Source organism: Haematobia irritans, chromosome 3, assembly GCF_050003625.1.
Source record: "Haematobia irritans isolate KBUSLIRL chromosome 3, ASM5000362v1, whole genome shotgun sequence".
NCBI classification, from domain to species: Eukaryota; Metazoa; Arthropoda; class Insecta; order Diptera; family Muscidae; genus Haematobia; species Haematobia irritans.
This window is the reverse complement of record NC_134399.1, coordinates 66280421-66292683: the sequence shown is the minus strand read 5'-3', so window position 1 is coordinate 66292683 and position 12263 is coordinate 66280421. Positions and strand designations below refer to the sequence as shown.

At 32.0% G+C, this 12263-nt stretch overlaps 1 protein-coding gene across 4 annotated transcripts in view; it reads right to left on the bottom strand.

Moving 5' to 3' along the window:
- The window catches only part of mamo (maternal gene required for meiosis), a 665568-nt gene that overhangs the window by 84254 nt on the left and 569051 nt on the right, over positions 1-12263 (bottom strand). For all 4 annotated transcript variants that reach the window (XM_075300218.1, XM_075300219.1, XM_075300217.1 and 1 more), the window contains exons 3-5: positions 10426-10617; positions 9047-10357; positions 6887-7012 (exon numbers count right to left, since the gene is read on the bottom strand). In XM_075300218.1, coding sequence (XP_075156333.1) covers positions 6887-7012; positions 9047-10357; positions 10426-10617 — 1629 coding nt within the window. The remainder of the gene's footprint in view (positions 1-6886; positions 7013-9046; positions 10358-10425; positions 10618-12263) is intronic.

Sequence of the window (12263 nt, the reverse complement as noted above, 5' to 3'; positions counted from 1 at the left end):
GTTCTTTGAAAATATATTATATTTAATTATAATTAAATTAAAAAATAGTTATGCTGAATAGTGTTAACTTTATTAATTTTAACTTAATTATATAAACCTGATTTATATTGAAATAACCTTAATTATATTAAACTAAATTAAAAGAATATCACATATTTTTTTCTTGAAAAAAAAAAAATAAAATAAAATAAAATAAATTTTATTGTAATTAAATTTAAAAAGGTGTTATATTTTTTTTTTGTTTTTAATTATTAATAGTGACATTTAACTTAATTATATAAAACTAATTTATTTTAAAATTAGATTAAATTAATCTAAAATGAACTAAACATTTGTAATTTGTTTTGTATTTTCCGGTACAAAATTTTATCTTAAGTACCCCCAGAAACAAGCCAGCGAATTTTTTTATATGCGATTTAACTTTATTTTAGTCCATGAAAATTTGTTGATTTTAGTAAAATTTTGCCAAATGAGAGAACATGTTTATTGATTACTTTAATGGCGTAAATTAAAAACGAGAACGAGAATACAAATAAACACAATTTTAAATAATTTGAAACGAACTATTTTCATTTTTCTAAAATGGGTGAAGTTTACTTCAATTGAGTTCATATGTTTCTCAACTAAGTAATTTTCCTTAAATTGTGTCTCTTTTGAACTTCATAGAGGGCTAAAGACATGGTGGGTTCACTTTTTTCTGGGTGTACAAAAAAAAAAATATTTTAAAGTGGTTATATTTAATATTCGTCAATTTCACTTATTCACTTTATTTCAGTTTAGTTGAAAATAGTTTATTTTAATTTAATTAAAATTCTATTTTGTTTATTAGGTTTAATTTATTTATTAAAGTTAGATTTAATTTAATTGATTTATTTAAATATAATTTCATTTACATTAAAAAAAATAATTTAATTACGTTTTATAATATAATTTTTTAATTCATTTTCGATTTCATTTTACTTTTTTGCTTCGTTTATATTAATTTAATTAAAATATATTTTGTTTAATTTAGTATTTGTTTTGTTTTATTTAAATATAGTTTGATATAATTTAAACTAAAAAAAACATTTTTAATTTATTTAGTCAAAATTTACTTACTTTATTGTGGCTTAACTAAACCTAAGCTAAATTAAATTTATCTCAGTCAATTTAAATTAGTTAGTTTAATTTAATATCAATCATTTTGTTAAATTTAATTTCATTACTATGTAAATGGCATACAATTTAATTTAATGAATAAAATAGAAATTTAAATAATTTTGAAGAATACACGCAAGAAAAAACCGTTAGGTAAACGTGTACCGAAGAGTTTTTTTGAATTTCTTCGAAAATTTTATACTTTTATCACCAAAAAATTTGTAAAAATATTTTTGAACCAACAACACAGTCCATTTCGTTTACACCAAGCACTGTTCTTTTCTGACTTTAAGTCTTTAATAAGACAAATTTTACAGTTTCATATTAAAACTTTAATATAGCAGTATGTAATGTTGAACACCTTTTCGGAATCTTCCGAACATATGTGGAATATATGTAAAAAAAAAAAAACAATTAATTTACCTATATAGTTTATTAATATTCCAAAGTATATTTTCATTCGGATTTAGAACAAATTCATAACAATATATGGAAATGTTCGAAAATTTCTTCGGGAAAATCCACAAGATTTAACAAACAATTGTAAATAAGTAATTTAAGTGATGTATAACTTTTTCTTGTGTTTACTTTTTTTGCAGCAAGTAGAACCCCATTTTTCAAATAGCTTAAGTGCTACTCTAATGGAAACTCCATTCATGTCAAAGTAGTAAACAGGTACATATTATATAAATATTTATTTATCATCTATGTATATGCACATGTATATTTCATACACTTACTTGCATATAAATATCTACGTTTTCTTTCTATTAATTTTTCATACACCCTAAATTTCCAATTTCTCTTTAGCATAAAATTCTAGTAGTGCCATGCACCAGGACATCTTTAACAAATATATTAAAGAAATGTTGTTGTATACTTTTAGGCTGATACATTTATTTAAGTAAGCACACAACCGTTAGTGTAAGAGCAAAGTGTCATTCAAACTTTACTAAAGTGAGAGTAGTTTGCATGGTTTAAACGAAAATCGTAAAGAAGAAAGTTGTTTTCAGAGGGCACAGTTTTATACAAATCAATTAAATAACCAGATCCGAACGCTGATCTCCAAAATTCATATAACACAAAAATAATTATCGTTTTTCTATTGTATATTGTTTATTTCCATACTGACTTAAATTCAATATGATTCTTTACTAAATTAATCCTTGGTTAATCCTTACTGGAAAAATATTACTAATAATTATGACCATATATTTTTACAACCATCACTGCATATGTCGATTGTAAGAAACCCAAAACACGAACGGAAGTACAAATACAAAGTGGATAAAAATCAAAACAAAAATATCAAAGCAGGAAATCTAAAATAAAAATGTCGACAAATAAATACTACATAAAAAAATAGAATAGAAAATAAAATCTACAATAAAAAGCTATAGAGAAAATCCAAAGGAAATATACACAACCAAATATAGAAATTGAGGACATGGTAACATGCGACATTTACTATATATTCTCTCTCTCTCGCTCTGTCGCCGTATGCATGTATGTCTGTATGTATTGGTGTACATACATTGAGTTTCATACATACAATATGGACAAAATAAAAAAAATATGTAGAAACTGAACGAACATAACAACTTTTTAAAAACAAATAGTTTTGTAGTAGAAATTGCCAATGGCATAGGTAGGTGGTGGTCGGTTGGAAAGTAGGTAGTTAAAACACTCTAGATCATTTGAGTACAGACAGTTGGCATGGACATGAGGTTACACAAAGTTAAAATGACAGACTTCAATGGCATCTACTAATACTAGCACATCTACTAATACTAGCACATCTGGCAATGAATTACCAAAGCTAGTGACATTTTAATAGATGAGTAGAAGTTAGTAGATCGGCACCGAACTTCACAACGATTAGTCTTCTATTCGCTATAACAAGAAATTATGAAGCTTTATGCAAACTTCATTCTATGGTAGAGGTTTGCCCAAATATATACCAGCATAGCTGAGAGAAGGAATAACTGTGAAATGGTCTGTGATTTTGGCTTTACAATTTTCAAAATGAGAATCGGTTTAAAACTCTACTAAGAAATTTAATATCAGGAAGAATTGGATTCTCATTATAAATAGTCATGGACTAATTCAGTCATTCTATATTTCATATATTTAATGTAGTTGAATGAATATAAATTTTAGCCAATTTAAAACTATTTTAGCACAATAGATTTTGTTGCTTTTGATTTCAACTTAAAACCATGCATTGAATAAACTACAAGTGTAGCTTAACCAACGGAGGAAAATTATGGTTGTGAAATGCCCTATAGACTGCAAGATGGTTGGATGGACAGCTGTTTCGGAATTACCACATTGCTCATCAGCATCCTCTACTTGCAGCAAAACTATCAACCAATTATCAGAATAAATTCGGGTAGTTCACTAAACCCAAAATGAACTACACTTGAACCTCCCGAAAAAAGGTTATTGATAGTCGGCTATTGCCCAAGCAAATTTATAGTATTTCGTATTTGATATTGTGCAATTAATATAATTAATTTTAATTAATATTTAATAAATTTCATACAATGGAAACTAATCTAATGATGAATTTGTAATAAGTTAACAATTTCTGTAAAAATGACGGACAGCTTTTTTAATTAATCATCTGTAAAAATGACTCAATGCAAAGTGTTGATATATAGTAAAACCATATTTACTTAGTTTACTTTAAGTTAGCTAAATAAAATTAATCAATCATTTTTTTTATGAACCTAATTTAATTTTGGCATTAGTTAATTTATTAAAGATAACCTATTTAAAAGCAAAACTAACTTATGAATTTAGTTTATTAATGTGCTTTATTTATTTTTATTTATATTCAAATTAAAATAAGTTACAAAAACCCATTTAAAATCAATTTAAATTTTATAAAATACAATTTAAATTATTTACAATAAATATAATAAAAATAAGTTAATAAAATCTCATATTAATTTTATCAAGTTTAATTTCCGTATTTTATATTAACTAAATGTTTTTATTTATTTTGATTCAATTCAATTTAATGTTTGAATACAGGCTAAATTTGTTTTATATAATTGTATTTATTATCAACTATTTTATTTTATTTTATGAGATTTATTTATAATTGCTAACCGAGCTATTTCAGTAATGCAAAAAATAGTTACTAGCAATTCCCTTTCATTTAATTTATTTTCCGTTAATATGATTCAATTGAAATTTAATTAAACTAATTTAAATTACGTTAAAACAAAACTAACATATCAAGTTGGATTACTATACTTACTTTAAGCACATTAATGCTTAATTAATAATATAAATACCAATTTTAAAAAATAAAAATGAAAATTGTTTAAATAAAATAAAATTCTTTATTATTAAATTTAATTTCCTCATTTTGAACTAATTCAACGTTTTTTTATTAATTTTTTATTCAATTTAAAATTGTAATATAAATTAAATTCAGTTTTCTGTAAATTTAGTCTAGGTTAGGTTAGGTTAGGTGGCAGCCCGATGTATCAGGCTTACTTAGACTATTCAGTCCATTGTGATACCACATTGGTGAACTTCTCTCTTATCACTGAGTGCTGCCCAATTCCATGTCAAGCTCAATAACAAGGGACCTCCTTTTTATAGCCGAGTCCGAACGGCGTTCCACCTTGCAGTGAAACCACTTAGAAAAGCTTTGAAACCCTCAGAAATGTCACCAGCATTACTGAGGTGAAAAGCTTTTTGGTGTTCGGTCGAAGCAGGAATCGAACCCAAGACCTTGTGTATGCAAGGCGGACATGCTAACCATTGCACCACGGTGGCTCCCAAATTTAGTCTAGCTTACTTCAATTTTGTAAACTTTAAACTAATATATTTTAATTTTATTGGCTTTATATTATAACTATTATATTACAGCTATTATTTTTTGGACAATTATTTTATTGAATTTATTTTAATTAAATAAAACGAAATATTTGTAATGTATTTAATTTATAATAAAATCCGATATCCGAAAGCCAAAATACCCTTTTGTTGGAATTAAATTAGAAAATACATTTTTTTAATGTAAACAATTATTTTTTTTTACAACAAAATTTCTTAAAAATGTCCACATACGTTGGCGAAATGTTGTGAAATTTGTAATTAAAATTTGTTTTATTTAAATAAATGTGATAGATATAGTTACCTAAAGAAATAAAATTAAAGACATATCACCCTTGGTCCGAAACATATAAATATAAATTATTTGAAGTTTATTTGTTTAATTTAAATTTATTAACGCTTCAATTTAATTTTTTAGATCGAATTACATGTATATTAGTTTAATTTAAGTTTTATAACGTTCAACATAATTAATTAATTACAATTACTTTTATTAATTATATTTAATATAGGTTAGAACTTAATTTAATATTTAATTAATAAATGTAATTTATAAAATATATTAATAAATTTAATTTAAAAGTAGACTAAATAAAAATTATTAATGCAAAAATTTTTAAGAACTATGCCATTTCACTCATTTATGCACAGAAATGCTGGCCTATAATTGCTTACAACTGTTAACTGAGAATCTTACTCTCTCTCTCTTGTTTTTATCATGTCGCTCAATGTATGCCAAAATTTTGAATTTCACATTCCATCTGTCTTTATACAAATCACCTAGAGTGTATTAAGGTCTACCAGAGTACAAAACTACCGTTAGGGGAGAGTTAAAGAGCAGATTATTCATATGGGGATAAAACAATATGTGTTAAAATAAAAACATAAAGAAATCACTTATACATACAAATATATATATATATATATATTGTTTTTAGATGTATTATTTGTATATGAAAAATACGGTATTTTTTGGTAAAATAAAGTTTCAAAATAGAAATAAACAGCTTCAAAAGTAAATCAATAGAGACTAGGTAGAGATTTTTCAAAGGCTACAGGATATAAAATCACTGTACAGGAGCAGCGGGACTAGCAAAGGTGCAGATTAAAATGGTGATAGTGGTATTGGGTAGATAGGACATTTAGTTTAGGCATAGCAGTATGTAGAGCAATACTTCTACGAACACGCGGTGAAAATTTACCGGGTGTTTGGCTAAAACTCAAAACAAACTAAATTTCAATTTAACATGCAATTTCAAATTGTAGTTTTCTATTTCACCAATTTCAATTGAAGGGGAATGTTTGGAGCTGTAGGATAATGGACTTAAAGGGTTGCTGTTGTTGTTGTTGTTGCTGCTGTTGCTTTTGTCATTTTATTGTGAGGGACTATAGGCATTCTGTTCTTGGATGTTTTTGGGGTCTAGGGGATGAATTGATTTGGGTGGTGATTTGGGAAACAAAAATGCTGGGATTTTATTTCCCTATATGAAAATTCAATTCAATTTTAAAGTGTTTAGTTTTATTTTTTTTTTGCATATATTTTGTTGATTTTGAATGAAGGATTAAAAATTAACTAAAAAAAAAAAAACAAATTCATAGACAAAGAACACGACGAAGAGCAAAAAATAGGTTTTTGTGATTTAGAGTTTTTTTTTTTGTTTTGGAATGATTTATATAAAAAATCGAAAAAATATTATTTAGAAAAAACGGGTATTTGTATATATTTTTATATTTTTCGGAAAAAATAGACAAATTTATAACAAAATTTATGATATATTATATATGTGTATAGATATATGTTTTTTTTTTTTTTGAATATTGTAAAGTTAGAGAGAATAAAAAACAAGATAGAAAAAACATGGAATAAAATGAACTAGACAAAGGAGACACTTACCGATTCATGAGATGTTCGATAATCAAGCTCACCGCCCAAAATACCACTGGCGGAGGCGGAGCGTGGCTGTAGATGACGACTATTGCTGTTGTCGTCTTCACTGCAATCGATTTCCTTTTTGAGAGACTGTAATATAGAATAAAAGAAACTGATTAAGCTTTAAACCAGAAAACCAGAAAATTTTGTTTTGTGTGGGAAACGTATTTTTCTCGGTATTTAAAAAATTATATATGGCTTTCAAGAAAATTTTCAAATTTTTTGTTTCAGAGGCTTTTTATTTAAGGGGTTTCACCAATGTTCAAAGGCTTTCAAAATATTCGGTCCTACTAAAGAGGGGCAATAAATTTAAATTTTCTGAACAAGTAATATAATGGACCAGTGATCCATTTCTCATCTGATGTGGAATTGGCCCAAAAAGTTTTTAAATCTTTTAATATCCCATTTAAATTACACTGCCAAAATCCATTTAAACTATATTTCAATTGTCATTTGCCTTATAAAAATCCGCTTTGAGTAGACTTCAATAGTTTCTTAGGTTTCAAAATAAATTCGAAATATCATCACATCTGAAGAATTAATGAGAAATGAATGCAGCGGATTAAAAAAAAATACTTCCGCCCTATGACACGAACGGTTGTCACTCGTACCAGGACTAATCTACCAAAATTTGTAGGAAATTTTACCAAAAATCAACCTATTAATTGGGAGCCACCGTGGTGCAATGGTTAGCATGCCCGCCTTGCATACACAAGGTCGTGGGTTCGATTCCTGCTTCGACCGAACACCAAAAAGTTTTTCAGCGGTGGATTATCCCACCTCAGTAATGCTGGTGACATTTCTGAGGGTTTCAAAGCTTCTCTAAGTGGTTTCACAGCAATGTGGAACGCCGTTCGGACTCGGCAATAAAAGGAGGTCCCTTGTCATTGAGCTTTACATGGAATCGGGCAGCACTTAGTGATAAGAGAGAAGTTCACCAATGTGGTATCACAATGGACTGAATAGTCTAAGTGGGCCTCATACATCGTGCTGCCACCTAACCTAACCTAACCTATTAGTTATTTTAAAACTTTTATGGTTAAATAAAAATATGTTTTTTCTTAAAAAAAAAAAAAAAAAATATTTTATTTAAGAAGCTTATTTACTATTTTCAATATTATATATTATGTTTCCTCATTTTTGGTGTATAATTATTCCTTGAAATATAAACGTGTCGAAATTTAAATGTTTTTATTTTACATGAAAATTAAAATTTTGAAGATATTGAATTTATATAAAATTTTCTCAAAATTTAATTTGTACACATTTTTTTGTCTTCAGAAAACTTTGTCAAAATTTTATTTTTATAGAAAACTTTATTTTTATAGAACATTTTGTCAAAATTTTATTTTTATTGAAAATTTTGTCAAAATTTTATTTTTGTTTAAAATTTTTTCAAAATTTTAATGTTATAGAAAATTTTATTTAAATGTTATGCCCCTAGATTTTGAGGCTAATTTGATAAGAATTGGGACATTTAGACGCCCAAGATGTCAAATCGGGAGGTCGTTCTATATGGGGAAGATACCGAAACATGGACCGATAGCAGTCATCTTTAACACATTTTTGTGTGGACCAAAAATACCTCTAGATTTCCAATTCCAGGCAAATCGAATGAAAATTGCAGTTTCTATGATCCTAGAAGTCAAATTGGGAGTTCGGGATATATGAGGGCTATACCGAAACATGGACCAACACAAACCATCTTCGTTACACTTGCACATGGCCACAAAATACTTTAGATTTCCAATTTCCGGTAAATTGCATACAAATTGTGGTGTCTAGGAGTCGCTGTAACAAAACGTCGACCGAACACACCATGTTCTGCACACCTATTTAAGCTCTTGTGAATTGCAAGCAAATCGGAATAAATTTCGGCGTATAGATGCTTAAGACATCAGGTCGGTTTTTATAACCCATCTTCGAACTTGAATTTACACAAACTCGTAATTTGACTGCAAGCAGTTTGTGCAATATTTCAGCACGATGGCTTCATGATTGAAGATTGCAATGTGATTAAAACAGACAGATAGGCAGCCAGACGGACGGACATCGTTTTATGGTCTAGAACCCGGAGACCCGGATCGAGAATTTATACAATTACAATAAATGTCCAGTACTTACCAAAGGCACCGACTGCACTGGGCCCAAACCTGATGGACCAGCCAGTGTATCACCAACGAGACCTAATGCTGCTGCCGCTGATGAACCGGGACTGAGACCACCTGTTAACGATGTGGCCGAGGTAGATGGTAAACCACTGTGACCACCCCTACTACTGGGTCGATCTAAACACGAACCGTCTCGTGAACTACGCGACGCTGGACGTTGTGAATGTGAGTCTAAAGCCAATGCAGTTGTAGCTGTTAGGGGCGTGGAACGAGCCGAATCGCCCGCCTCTATGTCACGATCTCTATCACGAACACCACCAAGTGCACATAGACTACTCTCTAGACCAGCTCGTAAATTGGGGCTCACCAAAGCGGCTGCCAAACTACTGCTGCGGATTTTCATATTTAATCCAGCCACATCATCGGAACTATTATCACCGTCATCGTCTAGATCCATTTCTTCGTCTCCATAGTCAACGTCCTCTACATCTTCGATTTTTCCCACCACCGAATCATCACATTCGCGGGTTAAGCCTCTGTGGACATCTATGGCGCTTAGTCGGTCGGGTGAGTGATATGATCTTTCCCCTGCCCCTCCTCCACCTTCTCGACCAGAATCGCGATCATTATCTTCGCGTTTCATAATCGTATCGCCATCACCATCACCATGCGAGTGATGCTTTGCCATTGTCCCACTACCACTGGCACTCTGAGGTGTTGTACTCCTTGCCATCTTTTCATTGGCCAGAGATGTGGTGGTTGTCGATGCTGCGGCATTATCATTATTTACAATGGAATTTTCCTTGGTGTCTTCCTGTTGATGTTCCAAACGTCTTTGATAGAGATCTAGGGGTTGTGGAGATCCACGTAGTTCCTGTATGGAGGCCACCGGTTTAACATGAATTCTCTTCGGAGGTGAGGGACTACAACGTTCAGTTGTTGACTGTGGTGGTTCATTGCTGGTGTTACTGCGTTTCGAACTTAGTGAGCTGGCAATGGCGGATGTGGCGGCGGCTGATGCTGCTGTTGTGCTTGTGGCATTTGTAGTGGCAGATGTAGAAGAGGCGGCATTTGTTGGTGTTGTTGCTGCTGCTGTGGCTATTGAGGGTGCTGCGGATGCTGAGGCGGCAGCTGATTGTTGAGCTGCCGATGTGACAATATTGGACGCAGATGTTGAAGGCCCGGAGAGAGTGGCATCCACGGGACTGTCACATGAACTATTACTACTCTTGCAGGGTTGTGAGTGGGGTCGTAGACGTTCTGGTTCACGTTCTGGTTCTCTTAGGGTTGTATTCTGATTTGTCATTTCTGCTAAACCCTTGACCTGCAAAGATACCAAGGAAATGTGTATAACAGACCCCTGTCTCCGTTGGGTTCGCGTGCTGGACTTACCTTTAAAGACTCTGCCGTTTTCAGCAGTGCCGATAACTGACAATATTGCACGTTTACTTCGCCTTTATACATGAATTCTACTAAGGTTTGCAGTTCGGCAAAACGGACGTCCTTTAATATCACAATGGGATGTTTTTCGGGGTGGTCCAGAAATAGGCTCTGGAAATACGATGAACAGGCCGAGAGGACCACCTGCAAAGAAATCAAAAAGAAAAAAGAAATCATTAACATTGGTCCATGAGAAAATATTGCAAAAATGTAAACAACCAATAATTTTGCATTAATGATAGATCATTGGTGAATATCCCACTGGACGGACAGCCTCAAAAACAATTCAAATAATTCAGTTGGCTAAATATGGCTTAAATATAAGATTTATAGTTTCTAACCTCGGGCCCCTAACAGAAACCAAAATGAGATGAAAGAAAGTTATTTGTAACTCTGATGATATGGTATTTGGCTTTTCTTATCGAGTGTTAGCAGCTAAAGTTTGCTACGGTGGTGTCCAATTTTTCATTGACAGTAATTGTCAGGTAAATCAACACTTTTTGTGAGGAAGAGTTGTGGTGAATGGTATCCGGAGTTTCATACAGGCTATCCAAGTCAACAATGTTTGAACGAGTTAAGAGTGTTTTGTTTTGGAAAGATTAAAATTTTTCAAATTTAATTTTAATAAAATTTAATTATTATAATTTTTATTGGCGGGTAAGGGTAAGAAAATGCTTTATGCAACCGACAGTGTGTCCACTCGTGTGCCGGGCTCCAAACCCATCCCTCTTCCCTTGCGGTATGATTACCACCTCGGAACCGCTTTTGAATTACTTCGAGGTGGACCTCTCGTGGTCCGTAACCATCTCTTTCTAGACCGCATCCATAGTCAAGCTTACACTACTCATGTCGTAATGTCCATGTCAGTATTTTTCCTGCGTAGAACGTTTTCTACAAATCGCTCTACGGCCTCCCGGTTCCTCTAGCTCTGTACCATCTTCTGGATTATATTTCCAATTTCTTCTTCCTGCGCTGTCCGTCGTTCTGCCACCGGCTACTTCTAAAAAGTGTATGTTCGGCTTAATAGGCGACCTCTTTCTCTTCGTAGTTACAGTTCTCGCAGTTGCATTTCCCCATATTATACAGATACTTTCGAAAATATCCATGGCCAGAGAGCATTTGGGTCATGCAGTACGCCACTTCCCCATATCTTCTGTCTCGCCAAAACTGTATGTCAGTTATAAGTCGGTGTGGTCATCTGCCCTTTGTCTCGTTCCTTCATCGTTCCTGCCATCTATCTTAAGTCTCTTGTTGAATGTTCGGTATCAAGTCCATCGCGCCTTTTTGTTTAGCTTCGAAGATCTTTTGGAGGTCTATTGGTATCGTTCCTGCTATCACTAATGCATCTTCCCACGAAACCGTGCTGAAGTGATTCTCTGAGCAGCCGTTCTTTGTACTGAAAGCAAAAGGACTAGAGCCAAAAGCTCTAGTCCGTCTGCGTAAGGTCAATGCCCAGATCTCACATCCATAGAGGTCTGTTAGTCATCTCCATTAGTATCCTTCTTCTGCTTGGAAGGATGCCTCCTATGTTTGCCATCAGCCTGCTTGGCCGCGACATTATCATAGCAGATTTCTCTGTTGGGTACTCTATCTGCTTGGAGTACGTTAATTTCGAGTCCAGCCTTAGTCCCAAGTACTTGAGTGACTGCTTTGTTTGGGATTACCATGTTCATTTCTAGAGGCAGATGCCGTCTTGTTAGTAGTAGCAGTTCGGTTTTGTGAATGGCTAATTGTGGGCCATGCGTGTCTAACAACTCTTTCACGCGTATCATGGTTTGGCGAAGTTTGCG